General features: G+C 30.4%; 1 protein-coding gene across 6 annotated transcripts in view; it reads left to right on the plus strand.

Annotated features, from left to right (window-relative positions):
- Positions 1-22,436, plus strand: part of LOC129920720 (putative uncharacterized protein DDB_G0286901) — an 89,876-nt gene that overhangs the window by 18,441 nt on the left and 48,999 nt on the right. The window contains exon 1 of one of the 6 annotated variants that reach the window (XM_056002271.1): positions 15,539-15,651. The exons of the other annotated variants lie outside the window; for them this stretch is intronic. Coding sequence (XP_055858246.1) covers positions 15,597-15,651 — 55 coding nt within the window. The 5' untranslated portion in view covers positions 15,539-15,596. Of the gene's footprint in view, positions 1-15,538; positions 15,652-22,436 lie in introns of those variants that run through there. 6 annotated transcript variants of the gene reach the window in all.

The following is a 22,436-nucleotide window of genomic DNA, read 5'->3' on the forward strand; positions in this document are numbered from 1 at the left end:
ATTTTAATATTAAAATCGGAAAAAAATACCATATACTATGCTTATATGGTAGAACATAATGAAGGGGTGTCCCATTAAAAAATCGAAAAAAAAAATTTTTCGACCATATAAGAAGCACCCTAATATGTATGTACAAATGTAGGGGAGGTGGGGCTAAAAGTATCACTTTTTACTAAAACCGATGGTTGTCCTACAAATTTGAAATAAGTCAACCAAACTTTTTTAAATTAAAGACACATGTTTTAGTATGTTTTAGGTGCTAGATCAATCACAAAATGTTAGCAAAACCTAACGGTAATATTGAAAAAGTAAGCTTAAAAAATCGTGTTATTTCAACTAACCCCACATGTGGGGCAGAGTGTAACACATACCTTTATTTTTTAAACCAAATTATTTTAAATGAGTAATAAAAAAAATTGGGAGCAAATTTGAAAAAAGTGTAGCAAATCTAAGATTTCCGGAGTAGATTTGACACTAGTCTTAAACTAAAGTCATTGGAATTCATAAATTCTTTTATTTGCTTTAGTAATTTAAGTGGTGGTTCAAAAGTGTGTTTGCAGTTCTAAAATAAATACTAATTCGATTTCAAACTCTCATATCCAGGGTTGTTCTTGTGGGTTATATTAGGTAAACAATGTTCTAGTAAGAAAAAAGTGAAGTAAGTTCCAAGAAATCGTTATGTTGAAGTAGATCTTTTTTCTCCGAAAGTGGGACAAATATGCTCCAAACAGAGAACAGAATATTATCATTCATTTTTGTCAAAACGTGTACGATGGATAAAATGTTTGAGGCTGAAACCTAACCTGTGTAGTGTGTACCAGTAAATTATCCAGTTTAAATAGGTTCCTTATTGGCTGCGTTAGCCAATCAATATTTAACCTAACCAACCAAGTACCCATATACAAGTTTTCCATTCGTAATTGAACGAAACAAGAAAAAAAAACAATAAAATCGAGATCACGCATAGCGTATACTTGATCACTATAAATGTGCGAAAGGTATATGCGTATGCGCTCAAACGCACGCATGTGGCATTAACCAATGAGGAATTAGTAATAGATAATGCACGCAATCCATACATGCTCTATGTATGTATTATAAATAAATATATTTGTGTATTTTTGAGTGAAACTATAACTATCACATAGTACTCGTAAGTCGTAAATAAATTTTAGGACTGCTTTAAATTAATTGAAAATCCGATTATCCAAAAAAAATCAAAACAATATATGTATAATAAAAAATATACATAATGACAATCATAACAAGAAATTTTAAACACCGCACCGCGCCAACGACACTGTTGCATATACGAAAGCTAATTCAAGTTGGTTTTCAGGTAAAGTTTTATAGACACTCTTAGGCACATATGAGTGAATTGATGAAGGTGGTTATAATGCTATGTTTGTGTTTGTATCGAAAAGCGCTATTGGGCTATGTTATTAATTCGTTGAGGTTTTTTTTAGGAATGTTACTGCTGTGATATGAATTTCTATCAAAAAGGCTTTATGATGTGATGTGCTTTGCTGCTATTAGACGTTAAGAGATTATATTTATATAAGTGAAATTATTTGTTTAGTAACGCATGACCCTTGAATTGATATATAAATATTTAATTCTGTGAAGAACTCATTGTGTGATACACAGTTTCCGCTACATTTATATACATACGAGAAGAGAACAAAAAAAAAAGCACCAAACAAAAGTGAAAACTATACTTTCAAGGCCAAACACACTTTGCCTATAAATCTCTTGAAAAGCCTGAAATACCTTAAGATGTGTTTCTTTTTTTTTGCTAAAGTTTTGTTTCTATATTTTAAACTTAAAAATAAAAAATTAAAAAAACTGTTGATTGAAAAAAATTCTCTCCGCAGGCATTCATTTCCACGAAAGATAGGAATCCAAACTTTTGTGCATTCGTCGCGTCGATTCCACGGCCGCCAAACTTAGGTCTGTCGTCGCCTTCACCGCTATCTGCTTTGTCTACATAGCAATATTGTGCCAAATCCATACCCAAATCTATCCATTTAGATTTTTCATTTGCCTTTAAGGAAAAGAGCTATCTTACTATATAATACTCAACTCATGCGCCTGCGCTAGTACCTTAAAAATAGGTGAAACTACAACTACATTACAGTGAAATAGACCACAAAAATGAGGTTTAAGTGTAGTTATACTAAAAGGCTTGGTAGACTGGCAGAAGAGGAATGATGAACAAGAGGGGCCACAGTGGCCTTAACTCACTATGTTAGATAGGACAATAATATAATGCATACAAAAGTAGACTGACCATTGTACCAATACACGCGCAGCTGCACATTATACACCGGTCAACCAAACATTACAATTCAGTTATATAGGCACATACAAAAATTGTGAACTAACTTTTTTGGCGAGCACTTTGCCAAGGTATTTAATAAAATGGTTTTCGATACAAATTATGAAAAGAATCATGCAGTGTTGGTAAATAACAAGATTTCTAAAAACTTAAGTCAATGTCTGTGGAACTTAATACACGAACATGAATTTGATTTAAATTTTAAAAAAGCCTATTTAAATTAATTTAATGAAAAATAAAAAAGGGATTTCGGCAAGCGAGAATTAAGTTGGGCCAACCCAAGTGTATTTTATTGAGTAAGAAGTCAAATTTAGGGCTTTTTTACCGAGGAATGAATGAACAGTTGGTAGAAGAAAAAATTAATCGAATGGAATAAAAGAATATTCTGACCATATTCACATGTTGTCGTGTTAATATGTACCTAAAGTTATAGAATTAACCCTAACTAAAGCAGCGTCATTAACAATATAGAAAAATTTAAATCTGACAGGTCTATATGAAGTCATTTTAAGAACGTTTTAAGTAATTCACAATTTTTTTGCACGAACAAATTTGACTAACATGTATCTAACTACATGCTCTGCACTGTACAATTTAAAAAATGAATTGAGCTTAAAAGATAAAATTCCAAACTATTTTTGGTGTATAGTTGTAGACGTACATGTACATTTTACAATGAGTGTGTATTGTATAGTATGCTGTTGCCAGCAACAGCAGCAGCAGCGAAAACACTGACAACAAGATACATATTTTCGTGTGGTAAACATTTTATATTGCCACATAGTAATTTGGTGTGTTAATTTGTGATTAATTTTATTGATATTACTTAACACATAAATGACACTTAAATTTATTGCAATCGATTTGTGTAGCACAAGAGGTAAACAAAAAAAAAATAAAACAGGATTCTTTGACTCTATGTCATGTGTTTTTGTTTATTTGACATAGAAACCAGGATATCAAGATGATCGATCTTAATACACTGCCAGAAAAGGAGATTGAAATTATTTAAGTATGTTCCATTGAAAATGGCTAGTTAAATACTCATTATACATGTGTATAATGTATCACTGAAATATAAAGATAAATCGTGATTTTGAAAGTATAGTGAAATTAAAACAAAAATATTACGCATACACCACAGTGACCCGTTAAACTTAAATTTTAAAAATTGATTAATTACTTGAAAAAAAATTATAGCAGTTTTTGCTGATAAATGGATTGACCCTTCAATGTTATGGGGTACATCTTCAAAGACACACGAGTAACATCGGCGAATGTGAAGATTGTTCTAATTACTCAAAGGTCCGTGCTAACTCGAACGAAAACCAGGAGTTGTATGCGACTGATTATTTCGTTTACTAATACAATTTTTTCATTTCATTTCATTTTTATTATTTCAAAAAGCCGTGAAATAAAACATCATTTATGGATTAAAAATATATATGTATTACAAAACCTAAAGCTAAAGTACGAAACTCATTTATGAAAGCAAAATTTTTGTTCACAAAAATCTTCAATTAAATTTAAAAAATCAAAACGGCAACAGCGGCAATGTTTAATCTATAGACTTTAAAGTATTTTTAATTAAAGACTTTTGAAAAAAAGATCATAAAAATCGGCCGGGTTCCTTAATATTGCCATTTTTTTAGCTTTAGTTACTCCAATAATTAATATGTAGGTATGTATTAGCATATAAATAATATAATATGGGAACATTTTTGAAAAATATATAAACGACAAAAAAAAAATAAATAAATGTTTTACAGAACAATAGGTCTATATCTCCAGAATTCTTTCATACTTTTTGATAAAAAACGAAACTCTTAATTTGTAAGACCTTAAAGCATCCAACCTATACAGAAATGGACTTCACCCATTATTATTCTGAACACCTCATTTATCTGTTAGCTTGCAATATCGGGTGTATCATTGATTCGCGATACTTAAGAGTTCTTTCTAGAGTTGGACGAACCTAGCGGATGCCATTAGATAGTTAAATATCTACCTATCACCTTATCTTTTCTTTTTATTTTAGATATATGTATGTATTTTGTTATTTCTTCGGGCGTCTCCCCAAATCATACACAATTAAAATATATTTCATTTTTACTTTGGTTTATAATATACAGCCGGGTGGTGCACATTTAAAATCGATTGCCTTAAGCTCCAGTAGGAAGTATCGAACACAAAAAATAAACGAAAATAAAAAAGTATCTATCCTAGTCTATGTTAGTTATACAGTTTCCTTATTGCAACTTCTGTTTTTCAATATGTATAGATACTGTCATTTGGGTACAGATACTTTGGGAATCCAGTATATATCTTCTTGTGCGCGCGCGCGCCCGTTATGTTACATTTGGTTATTACCTCACTTAATATAGCAGCGAACAGTGGCGTAGCTAGTTTGTACGACAGTCGGTGTGGATATCAAAAATCAATAAAATAAATGAAAAAAATTCTATAAATGGGTCAGTAACATTATACCTTCATATGACATTGCGTCAAATATGGAAGATGTGATTTTTAGTTTAGTTATTGGTGATGGATTAACTCAAGTTTTCGATTTCAATATCATACACAACAATATCAGAAACTTGAAATATGTTTTTAAAAAACCCACTTTATAAAGGTATAAAAAACATAATCATTTTTTTGAGCTTAAGTCAAAAACTGTTTTTCATCAATATCAACATCAACAAAACTCAAATGTACTTACTTACTTACGTTATCTCCGTAATATAAAACAGCTCCCCACAGTCAAATATCACTGAAATAAAAAGAGAAATTGTGAGTTTGAAATAAAAATTTAAGTATAGTGAAAAAAAATATAGTACACATACACCACAGTGACCTGAAAAATTTTTAAAATTGATTAACTACGTGAAAAAATTTAAAGCAGTTGATCTTTTCTGATAAATCGATTGACCCTTCAATGTTATGATTTTAGTTGGATATTATAATATTAATCTTAGACTTTTTAAACTTTGATTTAAAAATTATATAAAAAAAAAATCATAAAATTGGGTCGTATTTTTTTTTGTTTTTTGAAACTTTTATTTAAGATTTTTATTGAAACACTTTTGTGAAATTTTTTATAAAAATCTTATAAGGTTGACAATTTTGAAAAACGAAACTCTTTTACCATGCTTAGAAATATAATCTGCATACACAACCACATATCACTCGTTTACTTGAACAAAACTAAAAAAAAACTGTTTTTTCAGAAAACGAGTTTTAAATTATAGTCTCGGTCTATTTTTGTATGTAAAAAGTTTGTTTCTAAAACAACACTAATCAATTTTTAAAGTTAAGAAATGACTTTTTGCAGGATTATAGATTACTTTATTTCAATAACTTCTGCATTAATAACATAAAACTCGTGATTTTTTAGTTATGTCAGTATTCAAGTGAATAAGCAATATGTACATATGTAGGTATATATAATACACAATCAAAATCAGAACCAAAAACCAATTCCCATTAACATAAATGAAAACCATCTTGTTTGAATTTTTCATTACATCATTCCTAGCTGTTTTTTTTTTGCATTTTCATGCCCATGCCCCAAGAGACTGTTTTTAAATCATCAAAACATAATTCGTTATTACCGAACTTGAGGTGGTTGTTGATGGTTTTTTTTTTCACTTACTACCATAAAAAATGATTGGATAAAATGTTGTTCTCGAATCAAAAGCTAAAGTTGAAAAGAAAAACCCAAAGAACATCTGTGATTTATATTTTCCATATTTTCTAGAACACTTTTGTTTACCGATCCAACGTTGCAAGGACATTTTTCCTTTCCAACCCACCACCCTATCACACCGATACACCACCACATATTCAAGAGGGTGGTAGATATTTGTATCTGTGTATATTCGTATCCTGAGTCATGAATCCTGCTTCCATAGAATATGCGTTCCATCGTTAGTAATTGTCTTTTTAAAGGAAACCAAGAATATAAAAAAAAAACGACTCCATTAACATAACTTGATTTCTAATTTGTGGGAATTTAATTTTTATCCCCCCCCCCCCCCCCCACCCGTTTTTTTGAGTGGTACATGAAAGATCGCGTAATGTCATTTCTGGGAAGCCGAAGCACTCAGGGCTTTCGTTAACGTTACCGTTACCAATTTACCATCATGATATATCTTCGTTCTATATCCTCTCGCTTCCTGCCGCAGTCGTTCTCGTAGTCATTCTAGAAAGTTTCAACAAAAAGAAGGGAGGAAGCTTAATGTGAAATGTAAATTTGTTCTGCGGATTAGGGTATGTTTATATTTTATTTTTATTTTTTTTTACTTTTTTTGGGGATGGTTCGAGTATCGCGGAGAAATTAATACCTCTTTGGGAAGATAATGGGATTTTCTCCTACTTATCTCCCGCCTTTGGAGTTGCATTTATGTTTTGGGGGAGACATATTTCTACTCTGTACAACCACCGCACAGTTTCCATGCTGACAATTTTAGATGAATACTGTAAAAGGTAAAGTGTTTTCATAGGCGAAGTGTGAGCTCAACAACAACACAAATATAGGTAAAATAGAGAGATACCTACACACAGAGTAGAGCTATCTATCGTAAAAGATGAAGTCATATTTCACGGTGTTGTGGTTTCAAAGCTAATTTCAAACCAGCCAGCCAGAAGAGAAAGCAAAAAAGAAGGGAAAAAAATTGAAAATAAGTTGTGAGCCCTTATACCACTTCCATTATTATAAAAAAAAGAAGAAGAAAAAATAAGACGAGAAAATCATATATGATAGGAGGAATTTTCCATTTTATTAGTCTTATTCGTCATAATATTCTTTTATTACATTTTCCATTTTTACCAACAAATAAATGATAGGAAAATATTTCAAGGGCTTCATTTTTTATAGAATTTTTGTTAGTACAAATTTTCCTAAAAATGGAGTTTTTATGAAAATTTGTTCTAACTAACAAAACATGAAATTCGATTAAAATATGGTAAAACATATTTTACCGTACCTTCCTTGTTGTTCTGTCTAACCATTGGGAAAATCGGGGAATAAGTTTTTTGGTAACTTTCGACCTACTTATTTACAGTTTACAACTCAGTTAATTTTTGGCCCCATTCTAACGGTTGTACCAAAAAATTTCAAAAGTTTATAATTCACATTACTTTTAAATATGTAAAACCAAGAATAAGCTGCTTGTTATTTCCAGCTTTTTTGCATGCGTATGTGTAATTTTTGAAGATAAGATTCCCACTGTTCAAAGTGTACTGGTTTTTCACTAAAATCTGGACTTAATTCATTAACTGAACAAGTCGAATGATTTACTCAGTGAGTTTCTTTAAGAAGGTAAAGAAAATTTTTGGACCGGATATTCGTCAAAAGTAAAATATAAATAAATAGTCAAAAAATTAAATAAGAACTTTCGTTAATTTTACATCAAGACGTTTGATTTACAATTTTTCGTTCTAGAGATTGAAAAGAAATTTATTTTAAATTTGGTCGCGGTATCAAATAAAATGAATCGTTTTCAATTTGTTTCTATTTTTTTTAATAACTCCACGTTTCCAATTACAATCTCTGTTCGTAATATCAAATCCAATTTTAAAATAAAAACACAAAACACAATTATACTTGAGAAAATGTCACATCCGAGTTTACTTATTTTTGTATATAATTGCTCATTGAACATAAAAACAAATGCGAAACGCAATGAAAAATATTAGCTACTGGCAGCATCTGGGAATTTTTTAATTTCCACCCATAAAATATTTTGTTTTAATATATTATTCATACTTGTAACCGGCGCGGCGCAGACACATTGACGACTTCCTTTGAGGACTTATCGTTGAAAACGCAATGCAATGACATAAAAAAAAAACCAAAGAACAAAACTAAGAAAAAAAAATACTACCATCCCACCCATGTCATGGCTTTGGCTTCATTCAATTTATGTGGCAAGATCACTTGAAATGAGAATCCCAAGAATCTTGAAGCTGGTTTAGGTTGCCGTTGCGCCGCGGCGTAGCGTAGCCCAGTTTCCGTTCCCAGGTAATTTTTGTTGTTTTTAGGTTTTTTTTATCTTTAGAGAACGAAAGTGCATCCACCTACGATCGTGCGGACAAGGAAGGCAACGTTGGATGTTAAAAAAGGAAATGAAAATGTCTACTGGCGCAACTTTTGCTTTCTTTGGATAGCAGGTACATACTACTCGTAAAACACATTTGTTACCGGTGGCGGTGGTGTAGTGTCGGTGGATGGCGTGGTGGCATTGTGGCGGTTACGTTGGTTGTTCTGAATTGTGATGTCAAGGTAGGAGATTATTATGAGAATAAAAAAAGATTTGTTGGATAGAAGGGGCTTTTGGAAAAATTATTCTCTCACAATATATTTGAAATAATTTAATTTACCTTGGCCTTGAACAACACACTTTTTATTACCTACTAGCTACGAACTTACTAATGGAAGTTACTTTAGCTGAAAAAAAAATGTGGAGATTCCTGGATGGGTAGTTGATAATTTAAGTAATTTATTTCGAAGATATTTTTCGCTCTCTGTTTCATTTTTTTACTAGACAGTTTTGTTTGTTTGTATTGTTTAAAAGTGAAAACATCTAGTTAACGGTTTAACATTTTGGAAGAGGTTTTTTTATATAACACTGCCGCGCTGCTTTTAAAACAGATCCTGTAACTCATTTAACGTGCCATATTAGAATGAATGAAAGAAGAAAGCAAGTAACAACACAAGCCAACACTATAGTGGTACAATCTTCTGCAACTTAAGCTAAAGTCTGATAAAATGTTTATTTTCAAAATCGTTTCAACATTAAATCAAAGAGATTTTATATGATTTTTAATTAACGTTGACGTCTTCAAAAAAGATATCAAAACAGCGCCGATTAAATAGTGTTAGTCTGCCTGGATACCGAAAATACCTACATCTTCGAAAATTTTAAATCATTGCCATCCATCGATTCAATGTTAAATTAAGATTCCACCCTTAACTATTTATTTGCTCTTGCTTAAATGCTTACTGGAACATCCATTCAAGCAAAATTGATATTAGTCCAATTAGTACTAGGTATCTTATCAGAGTTTAAGATTTTCATGTGATAATTGGAATCGAAAAATTATGTAACAAGAAAAGGCATAAACGAAAAGACCATTGCAATTATGTACCAGTTAAATTTCAATTCAGAACAACATTCTACCTGGCAAGTAATTGCAAGAAGCTAACATGAACGATAATATAGAGTAGGTACGACCTACTGGTCGCTAACAGATATGGCGATAACATTCAATCCAACTGCTTACTAACAGTCTAATTGGAACTTAACTAGAGCTGTCTTACGCCTGAACATTCATTATTTAAATCACAAAATAAAAAAAAATTAAGAAAATAAAAAAAATAAAGTTCGCATCTCAGCTCTTTTGTTTAAACAAATGACGTCAATTATGCTTGGTTAAAAGCCCTCACTTATGTATTTTCAGATGTTAGATATGCTGTTATTCTCATATATTTGTTCCACTGTTTGAAATGTCCTTTCATTAAAAAAAAAATTACAAAACCCAAAATACGAAAAAAAAAAAAAACTGACATTCCGAAAACACAAATATATGTTACAAATATTTCTACGCAAATTGTGTGTTTTAAATAAAATTATCTGAATATCTATACAAAAGTTTTCAACTCTTTTAAGTGGCGCTATCAGCGTGCGTGTTGACCGTGTTTCTAATTCAACTTGACACCTTATTAATTAATTCCTGACAACTTTTTTATCTTATAAATAATACAAGTAAATTCAAAGTTCAAGTTTATTTCCAACTAATTTGTGGGTGTATAATACACGAATAAGAACGCATAAAAATACAAACACATTAAGTTTATAAAAAAGTCACATCGCATTGCTCTTCAAGTTTGACATGGGTTTTAGAAAATACAAAGAGTATGTTTTATTTTGTGATGATGGTGTTTGGTACTTTTCTTTGACAATGACAATTATTTGCGTATACCTCTCTACAGGTCACGTCATTGACAAGACTCTCACATTGAGACCTTGAAAAAATAGGTACGGAAATAAGCTTTGTTACGCAATTTCAAAAATGTAAACAATGAGATTAAGTGGAGCATTTGTTATTTTTTTATAAGGTTTTTGAATTACATATTTATTGAAGTTCAATGAAAATTAAACAATAAACAATCCTTAATTAGCTTTATGTAAAGGAAAGTCATTTATGAAATTTAAAAACATCCATATCAAAATAAATATACGTTATGTTGGTATGAAAATAAATCTCATATTAGGATTCAATAACAAAAAAAACTAAAATACCGAATCCACAAACGAAACTAACTTGTACAGCAATAAGCTTGAAGAAAATTTAAATAAAAAATAAACTCAAAATTTGTAATAGGTATAATCTTCTGTTGGTAAGTCTACCTTCGACATATTTATACAAGGGACAGAGGCAGCTTGAATTATAGAGTGTGGGAAAAGTTGTTGCTTTCATTGTTAATGGATTGAAACAAAAGAAACAAAAGAAGTAAAGCCAACAAAAATACAGAACAAAAAATTGTGAATGAAAAATTCCTGCGTATAGTTCTTATATTTGTTTCCGTTGAAGCCTTGTTCTACCTACTATTGCGGTTTTCCTGATTTTGGTTTCCGAACCGATCCCGCATTATAACTTTGCACAACGTATATCTGGAGCGCTGACCATTCTCCTTAGTACATTTGTGTATGAAGCTTGTGGGAACAGGTTGAATAAAAATGAAAAAAAAAAAAAAATGTGTGTGATACAATTTGATTGAGAAATCTCACATTTTGTATACAATAAAATAAATAAGTAAGGAAAATACATTGAATAGTCGTGGTGCGGTGCGGTGGTGGCAGTGCGAAACTTCATAACCGCATATGGAGATGGGGGCAGGAGCAGAGGGAGGATTTGACTCTTGAATTCGCACACCTTTATTGCCGTTTATATTTATAACAATGATGATGGTGACGGATTGATGATGTGGTCATGTGAAATTCAATTCTCCAAGAACTGACGGACTCTAATAAGGTACATATACACTTACACACTCTCTTACATAAGGTAGCTATCTTCCTAAAGGTAAAACAAATTTTTTATTGTGAAGTCCAATCCTGTCTCGACTATATTGTATTGTTCAAGGTATCGGAGCTTCTTTTCTTTTTAAGATTCTGGCACTGGGATATCTCTGATCAAACCGCAGAAATTGAATCTAAATTTAATGGGAGCATTTATCGCAGTGGGTTTATGTACCTACTGTTCTCTTTTTACACATCTAAAAAATAAAAACAGTTGGAAATTGCCGCAGCAAGACAATTTGAAATAGCTTTTTGTCCCTAAACCATTATTTTTGGGATTGAATGAATTTTTCACATTCCGTTTCGTTGCACTTGGCAATCTTGTGGATGTTACACGGGTCGTTTGAACGCGACACTACTCGAAGTGTCTTGCACTCCATATGTTTTGATGCAGAAATGTTCCTTGGGGTCTAAATAGTAAGAAAAAAGCTTTTTTAAAATTTTCTATCGAGCTATTCGTTTTTTATGAGCTTAATAAGTTGTGAAAAAACGTACTTTTACGTACTTTTTCACACGTTTTTGTTAATAACTCTGTTAATAATAATATTAGAAACTCAAATAATGGCTCTATTTTTAGAAAAAATATCCCTCTTTTTAACGGCATTTCAATCAAATTAGTGGCATTTTTAGATCTTCAGATATTCGAATCTAAGTCCGTTCATTTTTTCTGCCTAATTCGATTTCTCTAATCAAAAAGTTTTTTTTTATAAAAGTCAGGGTATAGTTTTCTAATGGTTTTTCGTATGCTGAACTCGAATCCAAAGTCAAAAAAATTCCATCACATCAAGTTTTTGAGATATTACCGTTAGAAAATCCAAAATACAATTTTTTAACAGTTTTTGAGGTTATGTCATCTTGCGTGATAAGTTTTTATAATTACATTTGTAGCGGTTTCTTTAAGAACTAAGTTTCTTCTTTTAAAATCCGTTTAAATCATTTAGATATCGCTTTTCTTCTCCGAGAAATCCTAAAATCAATTCAACATGTTTGGTGAATATTCTCTATGAAAAAAAAATCTTATGTTCGTTTGGGTTTCATGGCAAATCGCAAAAAATTTTTGCATTCCTTTAAGTTTTTTGGTTAGTCAAAAATTTTCTTACCCATAAACTTACCAAAAAACTTAAAGGAATGCAAAAATTTTTTGCGATTTGCCATGAAACCCAAACGAACATAAGATTTTTTTTTCATAGAGAATATTCACCAAACATGTTGAATTGATTTTAGGATTTCTCGGAGAAGAAAAGCGATATCTAAATGATTTAAACGGATTTTAAAAGAAGAAACTTAGTTCTTAAAGAAACCGCTACAAATGTAATTATAAAAACTTATCACGCAAGATGACATAACCTCAAAAACTGTTAAAAAATTGTATTTTGGATTTTCTAACGGTAATATCTCAAAAACTTGATGTGATGGAATTTTTTTGACTTTGGATTCGAGTTCAGCATACGAAAAACCATTAGAAAACTATACCCTGACTTTTATAAAAAAAAACTTTTTGATTAGAGAAATCGAATTAGGCAGAAAAAATGAACGGACTTAGATTCGAATATCTGAAGATCTAAAAATGCCACTAATTTGATTGAAATGCCGTTAAAAAGAGGGATATTTTTTCTAAAAATAGAGCCATTATTTGAGTTTCTAATATTATTATTAACAGAGTTATTAACAAAAACGTGTGAAAAAGTACGTAAAAGTACGTTTTTTCACAACTTATTAAGCTCATAAAAAACGAATAGCTCGATAGAAAATTTTAAAAAAGCTTTTTTCTTACTATTTAGACCCCAAGGAACATTTCTGCATCAAAACATATGGAGTGCAAGACACTTCGAGTAGTGTCGCGTTCAAACGACCCGTGGTTACCTACTTACCATTTAGTTTGCAGTAAATTTAAGCGCAATCAGTCGCATGTCCACCTAGCGTTATTTAGGTTAACTAAACTCTTCAATCAAACAAATTTAGTGTTTGTCATTTCTTTGCATGTAATATCGATATCCACCTCGTTTGTGTCTCAAATAAACTCACTTAAAAAAAAAACATTAGACATTCAGCCTTATAGATATGATGATATTTGAGCTTTCTTCAGAGGTCCTCAAAAATACAGCAAAAATATACAAAATAAAACAAAACCTATCACCCAGGTTATTTTTTTACCAATCTAGTGGCAGGTATGTATTTTAATTTACGTTTTACATTACTGAATTTTCTCATAATTTTCTCCCAGTTTCACTCAGGTTTAACTGGTGACATAGGTAGAAGGTAGGTATAAGTACCCAAAGGTACAAACAAGTTTAAGATATATTCTGAGAACTCAAAACAAAAAACTGTGTAACTTTACCAAGTCTCAGCAACCATACCCTAAACATCTTCCTGAAACTATAAAGATTCCTTATACCTATTTTAAGTATGAAGAAAGAGACACAGTGTGTGTGTTTGTGTATGCGAGAGAAATTAACTTCTCGAAGCGAAAGTTTTACTTTTAATAAAAGGAAAAACAAGAAAAAAATCCTTTCGATAACACATACGCCCTAATTAAATATTGCACAGCGATTGGTTCAAAATATTTTTTGTAAGAATCCTTTACAAGGATACCAGATACCAGCAAGGATACACCCCTAATAATCCATAATGTGAGGGTTGGACTTTGGTACAACTACTATACGATATGATATTCCTATTAGACCCACCACTTTCTCTCTCTCTCTTTCTCTCTCTGCAAACTGCAACCACCATTCACCATATTCACCACACACAACCATGCCTCTGAGGAGACTGCCACCGGCCGTCTTACACACACCATTAGTTCAGCCAACCAAACCTAAGTAAAGAGAACCCAGTACCTATACTCTCGATTCTCGGAGACAAAAAGATTCAACCCCCATCATCATAATCATCATCATCATCATAATCAACATCATCATTATCTCTATTGCGCAAATGAATGTTTTTTTTTTTGTGTTCGAAATTCGAGATATATTTGGAATCCGATGCGATGCCTCAGAAGTGTAGCATCATAATATTGTATACGTGTTGTGTTGACTATTCACACATCCACCCTCGCTATAACAACAGATAATGTTGAAGTAGAATTGTTGGTTTGACGTTTAATGTTGCTGCAACCATCAACTGACACTGGCATCATCGTAACACGTCCTCCTAACTACCTTAGCGGCATCTGTATCTGTCTCTGTATTCTTTCGACGATATCGTTGGATTGCGCGTTCAGTTTGTGCATCGTTCGTATACTTATCGTTATCTCGTGCAGTTTGTTCCGATTACGATCCGTCGCAAAATTTTCTCCGCAACATTGTCTTCTTCTTCTTCGTGCCTTGGTCTCTTGTACTATCATCCTTGTGTAGGAGCAATATTGAAGCAGTTTTTATTTAACTGTTTTTTTTTACCTACAATTTTATTTTTGTGAACGTGTCCGTGTCTTTGGTTAGACGAAGACGCACGGTGGTGTCATAGTCGTTCCTGTTGTCGGTGTGGCGTTGTTGTCATCCAATCACATACTATTGTTGTTTGGTTATGAGATGGTTGTGTTGTGCACAGGAAAAACATTTGGTGCAATTTTTCGTTTTCCATAAATAAATGTTTAGTTTTTGTGCAACTTCTAGTCCACAAATAATTCCACAAAACACAATATTACCACAAACAAGTTAGAGTGTCTAACTAATGTCCTTTCTTGTTATATCCCTCTATTAATCGCTTTTGCTGTCGTTCTCGTTGTCCTCGGAGGTGGTAGCGTTGTCATTTTATCATTTTGTTATCATTTTTGTCATCGGCGCGTATTTTCTTTATCAAGACATTGATAATTTTTGTGCGTGTTTGTTGCAATGTTGTTCTCGTTTTGTTTGTTAAAAAAATAATAAAACAAATTATACCTATACCTACTCAACTTAATCCTTATGAAAAAGATAACGTTTCTTGTGTAAGATATAAAAGTGAAGAGTTATTTTTTTTTTTTTCTTGAAAACAACTTAAGAAAAAAATATTTTTTTAATTATAAGCATATAACACACTGTATGTTATGTTGTGAAAAATCTAGTCAAAAATCCTTTTTTCATCGTCATAATATTCCTACCTATCCCCTCGCAACAATCGAGGTTTTCAATTTTCAATATTTGTGCATATATATTTTATAAAAAAAGAAAGTTTCTTACAATCTTGTGATCATGGATTTATCTACAGCATATCGGTACAATCAGAATATGATGGAATACTACACATGTAAGTTTCATAGAGTTTTGTATTCTAAAGCATACGAATTTTACACTCAGGGAAACTGTTGAAAGTTACCTACTGTCATATTTTTGACGACGTTGAGGAAAGTGGATTACTTATTTGAAATTTGTCGACTATCGTTATTTTTTTGTCAGCGGAAATCAAAACAAACTGTCTAATACCTATGAACAATTTTATTGGAATAAAAAAAATTTGTATAATATCACGCAAACTATCGGGTTATATAATAGCCTAATGTGTAAAGTGTAAAATTTTTCATTTCGATATTTTGACTTGTTAACGTATGCACCTATCGCCTCTATGACTTCTAACAGGCCGATATGAAAATATTCGTCAACGTCAAATCAAGAGTCTAGTCGAAAGTACCACTTTTTCTTTTAATCAATCGGTCGGAGAAAAATGGCCTCTGTTGCATTTTCTGTTAATGTTTGCTTTGTTTTGATTAGGTTTTTTAGAAAAACTAAAGATCATGAGATGAGTTACGTTGAGCGTCGATATGTTGATTATTATTTTTTGAAAAAAATTTCCTCATTTTTTGCAATTTCCGTGCAAAATGCTTCGTTTAACGGACGGACGGCTCGACTTTCATGGGTTAAAAATATACAGCCGTAGAGCGACTAGGATTTGGAACCTCCGAAAAATTCATATCTTCATAATAGAAGGATGTCAAGCGATTTTTTTATTTTTTGTATTTGAGTTTGAATTTGCTATGTTTGAATTTTTAAGTTTTTAAAGAGTAGATATGATACCTGTATCGTAAAATGCTTAACAGTATTTGAACCAATTTTTAACTGAACTGTCCTTTGATAAAAATCCGTCGTTTGTTAAGTAAAAGACAAATAATACGTCATAAAAACCTATTTTTTTCTTTAGCAACAGAAACACATTAGAATATATTTATTACGATGCATTTGTAGATTGTGGCGTTGGCACTAAATAAAAAAAATTTTAAAACGTCAAAATTATTAGAAAAAAAACGTTCCCTGAGTGTTAAAGTTAATGTAATTTCTAGCAGCAACATCTTTTAGTTTTTCGTTATCTGTGAGACAAATTTTGATAGGATATATGAGTTTTTTGGACCTAAAGACAAAATTTGTTTTTTTTTTTTTTGTAATATTAATTGGAAAAAATCATTTTTAACATAAATTTAAATTTTGTATGCCTACCAAGATTTATAGACCATAAATTATAGATTTATATATTTGTGACACTGATTGAATCAAAATCAAAACTAGCTATTGTATACCTATCACAACAGTTTAAGATGAAAGTTACGAGACTGTTATATCTATCATAGCACCAATCATGTAAGTTGTAAGTACGATGGACTGTAAAGCCGGATTCAAATCCAGCTCTTCCCACTTTCAATTTCTCTGTGCCTTGAAATTGACAAAGCTTCGAAAATTGTTGTTATTAAGAAATGCACCTCGCCATAGTTTTTCGAGCATGAAATAAAATCAAAGGTCCCTTCCATTCCATTCCAGTCTCGCAATTTTATTACATGTACTGAGGAATAGTTGAAAGACTTCGTCACGCCATAAATGTATTTGTCATTTTGCGATTTTGTCAAAATAGTAATTTTTGATAAGTATACTCCATTTATTGATAACCATAGAAATAATTAAAAAATGTCTGATTAAAAAAACAGAATTATTTTAAGACCGGAATACTATTTGCGAAAATAATAAACCATTTCAGTTGTTTTCTTGTTTTAAGTGGTTGGGTATATTCACTTTTTAATTTCGAATAAAGTGTTTTTTTTTTTGTGATTTTGTGATTTTTTTGTGAAGAAGGCTTTTTATAAAATAAATACATAGAGTTGTGTATACATTAGACTGATTCAAAAAACTTTAAAAGTTTCCGCCCTTAATATTAACATTAAGTACCGCCGCACCAACAATTTCTATTTCCCATATGATTTACATGGGAAAGATTGTGTTTTTGAGTTTGGAATTTTATAACTTTTTAATGGTTCATCAAGGCTAGATTTATTCATTTTCTTGTATAAAATTGAAAGCTCTACAAAAAAGCTCTGAGTAATTTTTTTGATAAACTGCCCCGTTTCGAAGTTATTCAACTTTAAAATATAAAATGTAATTTTTTTGACGAAACTATTAGGTTTTTCAAAAAATTTGGCAAACTTTTCGAATACCTACTCGTATTCTATGTTGTGTTTTGGTTTCACAGATCCTTTTATATAACTCTCAAACCCCTAATACTATCATATTAAATTTCTTCAATAAATTCGAATTATTCATTTTTTTAACTAAAAATTATTTTAATAAATTTTTCGCGTCGGTTTTTTTTAAATTTTATAAATGCAATTTTGTAGAGCGTTCAATTTTATACAAGAAAATGATTAAATCTAGCCTTTTTGATGAACCGTTAAGAAGTTATAAAATTCCAAACTTAAAAACACAATCCTTCCCATGTAAATCATATGGGAAATAGAAATTTGCGATGCGGCGGTACTTAATGTTAATATTAAGGGCTGAAACTTTAACAGTATTTTCTTTTCGTAATTTCCAACAATATTTTCGGTAATGCTTTGAACAAAAAAAAAATTTTTTTTTGAATCAGTCTAGTATACATACAGCGAATTTAATGTAGGTACTTCAAGAATTTGAGATGTATTTACAAAAATATTAAGTTCCACTGTCTCCACAAAAAAGGTGTCTTGAGGTGAGGAAAAGATCTCAGAGATACAAATTATCGGAAATAAAAGAATAGGTATATTCTATATTGATACCTAAATGTCATATAAGTGACGACTAGGAAAACACCGTTTCACAAACCATATAAAGTCAGTTAAGGCGTCTTTGTAAATACGCTAATTTCTCCGAAAATACCTATTTGCCAAATCAATGTAAAACTTTCAAAGAATATTTCTTGTCGGCTGGATGCTATCTTGTTCAATGTCCATCTTTCAAAATGTTGAGAAATCGGTTTTTTAAGTTTAGATTAAAAAATTTTTTGTAGATATAACAGAAAGTTTTTGAATAGTAATGGAATGATTTTGTGCTGGAAGCCTTGATAAATTTGTTTTTGAAACATGCAACACAACTTTTGTTTCCATTGTTTTGAACTAGTTATAAATTAAAATCAAAGAGGAAGTCATTTTGGATATTGAACAAAGGTACACCCAGAGAAAAAACGCATAGTAATTTTTAATCCGTTCTACATTGAATCAATGGTGAAAAATATATTCATTAATTTTCTAAAAATCGTCCTATGGTTAACTTACAGTTTGTCACACCAATTTTTATAAGTGAGATGGCACAGTGGTAAAGCACAAGCTTGTCAACCCAGATATAGCAGGTTCGATCCCCAGCGGATGCCAGTTTTACTTTTTTTTATTTTTTTTAATGTGTGAACAACTTAGATTTAAAGTGTGCTACTTTGATTCAATCATTTTCCACTTTAGGCTAAAAATGTAGTGATTTTCCATTGATTCAAAGTGGTTTCGATTGATTTTACGTTGTTTTTTGGTTCAGTGTACACCGAAAAAAAAATTTGATAATAACAGCTATCAAATTAGCATTTTTCAGTGACAAAAGTCGTCCAACAATTAAAATATCAATTTTGATATTTTATCATATCATTTTGACATTTTTTAAGTTTAAGTGGATAGTGAAAATTTCACTTTGACAATTAAAATATCAATGTTGACTAGATTTCACGTTTTAGTTTATTATAATGAAACCTATTTCTTTCCTTTTCATTTTCATTATTTTAAGAATTTTCTTTCTTTTTTCAAAACATAACTGAAAGGGAATATTCTTTACAAAATAATGGTGATATTATTTTTTCTATTATAGGTGATATAATTGTTTTGTTATTTTCTCCCAAACTATGTGAAGTAAAATCTTAGTGCCGATCAAATTTTCTCAGTAAATCATACATTTTACTTCGAAAAAACACAAAGCGCCTTTAAATTAGTACACATTAAGAATTTTTTATTCAATATTTTTCAATAATTTGGAATGAGAAATTGATATGAAAAAATGATAATAAAAATAAAAAAAAAAATTCCAAAATGTGACATTTAAATATCATCCTGATAATAAAAATGTTGTTTTAATATTTTAATTATCATAAAACACATTTTATAGAGAATTTTTGGCTGATATTTAAAAAATGTTAAATTGATATTGGTTTTCGGTGTAAGTATATGGAGTGACACAAACTTATAAGAATTTTTTTGATATTTAACAAAGAACCTCAATATTAAACAACATAGAAAAAATACAACAGAGAAGGAACATGAAGTGGATTGTGTAATATAGGACAAAAATTAGTTTTATTGTTGAAAGATCATATCATTTCAAATCTTTATTTTATCACAAAATACATTGGGGCAAATTCATAGTCATTTTTAGACCTCAGTTTATCTTGAGTTGCATATAGCGTGCCCTTCCTGCCAAATTATGGTAAGCGCCAAATTTAAGAATGAATTATGAAAAAGATATAATTGTATTTTTCCAACTTTAAGAACGAATAAGATGTAACTTTTTTGTGATTATCTAATCAACAATTGCTCAAGAAAACATTCACATCAAAATTGTCATAAATTAGTCTAAAAACAAAAGAAAATAAAGATTTTTCTGAAAACAAAAACACCGCAAGTTGCCATGTCGCTCACGATAATTTGGCGGGAAGGGCTCGATATGTAATGTGATTTGAATAGGATAAACTCTAGTTCTTTTTAGAAGCGGCTTAGACAGTGTCTTAAATATATCTAGTCCATTAATTTTTTACAGAAAAAAATAAATACATTTTCCTTAGCCTAGTTCTTGCTATATACTTTAAATTAGTTAATACAATAAACTAAAAAAGTAGCATTCTTTATTAATTGACTTATTTCACAGCTTCACAGCACTAGAATAACATCATTTTGTTGTGTACATTTTATAAAAGTAAAAAAATAATTTTTTTTAAGTTTTGAGGATGATGGACAAGATAATTAATTATGTAATTCCAATTTTCCAATGTAATACAAAAGAAATTTATTGAACAAAAAGAACATTATAAACCGTTGAAAAACAGTTCTCTGTCATTGAGAACTGAAAAAAGAATAGGACAGAATGGTTTGCGCCAAACGAAATAGCATCGCAATTACGAAGACTGCATACCTAGCTCAATATCCTTAAGAAATGGCTTTTAGAACAAGATAGCATCCAGTCGACAGTACATTTTATTTTTGGTATTTTTTTTTATTTAAATAATAAAATTCAACAGTCCAAGTCAAAAAGGGCTCAAAATAAAGAAATTATCTTAAGTTTATGTTATTATTAATTTTTATGTCATTTCGTTTCCTAAACAATTTGTATTTTTGACTTATTAAAGAGATATTGTTCCAGGTCTACGTTTTACACACTGTTTTTTTTTTTATATTTGATTACTTAACGCATAACGATTTTTTTAATATAAATACCTATGTAGATCTAAAATTTACAGTTCACATATCAGATCTAGATTGAGTTATTTATAAAAAAAGATATTACATTTCAAGAAGGTATTATATTAACCAAGTTCTATATACGTGTGTATCTATGCCACAATTGAAACAAAATAAAGAGAATAGTTACAACAAGTCTTAGGTTTACCTTAGTCTTAGATTTACCTAAGTCATTTTATTGTATTTGCTTTAAAATTGAAAAAAAAAAAAAATAAGAAGAGAAATAACAAAAGTTAAGAATGCGATACGCAGTTTGATATCACGTTTTCATTTCATGTAATATTTTTTTTTCTATTTTTATATTAGTTTTAGATCTATGCCATACGAAGGGGGAGGTAAAGATATGTCACGAGTTTTTATAGATATGTCATTTCTTTATAGCGAGAAGTACAATGGCAAAACTTAAAAAAAAAACGAAGGTATATATATATGGAAAGATATTCAATCTGCTCAAAGGTGTTGGAGTTATGCACTATGCAGCCCTAATAGGGTTTAAGTTTATTTATATTTCTCTTTCAATTTGTTCTAAGATGCATTTCAATTGAAAGTAAAATATTTATTTAAGATAGGTACTCCTATTCAGTATGTTTTTTAAATTTTATCGACTGGGTTAAGAGAAAAATTAATTTTAAATTACATCGATAAATCCCTCTACCTGAAAGAGTTTTAACCAGGTGAAGGATTTTCATGACCTAAAAAATTCAAAAAAGGCCAATAAAAATCAAATAAAAAGAAAAAATAGCTTTTGAAGGTTTTCATGAAACAGCCAGAAAGAAGATTCTTAAATGAGCTGAAAGACCTTTCTACTTGAGAAGAAAAGAGTAGACCCGATTTAAAACTGGATAAGTTATTCACTTCAATGTTTCCGGGAAGTCTGGAGTTTATGTCGCCATTTGCAGAATTTATTTGTTCAACTATTTTGTCATTAATTGAAGTTGAAAACAGTAGTGAATTCTCAATAATTAATTTTCTTTAAAAAGGCGAACACTTTTACAATCGGTGTCCTTTAAAAAAAAACTTAAAAATAAAGATACGGACATATTTTAAAGCAAATAAATCCCAACTAAAGTGAATGAAATTGTACCTAATAGGTTTATAGAAATAAAGATTAAATTTTTTTTATAAAAGCAATATGCTTAAAAAAGGCATAAAAACAAACAAAATTGACAAACAAGGCACTGATGAGTAAAAAAGGCATAAAAGGAACCAGTGCCCATGTTCTGTAACTTTTATCACTGGCGATAAAATATTTGAATGACTTGAAAATCCATTTTATTTCATCGAAATAAAAGAAATTTCGTTCAAAATCATA

The sequence above is a fragment of the Episyrphus balteatus genome, chromosome X (genome assembly GCF_945859705.1).
Source record: "Episyrphus balteatus chromosome X, idEpiBalt1.1, whole genome shotgun sequence".
NCBI classification, from domain to species: Eukaryota; Metazoa; Arthropoda; class Insecta; order Diptera; family Syrphidae; genus Episyrphus; species Episyrphus balteatus.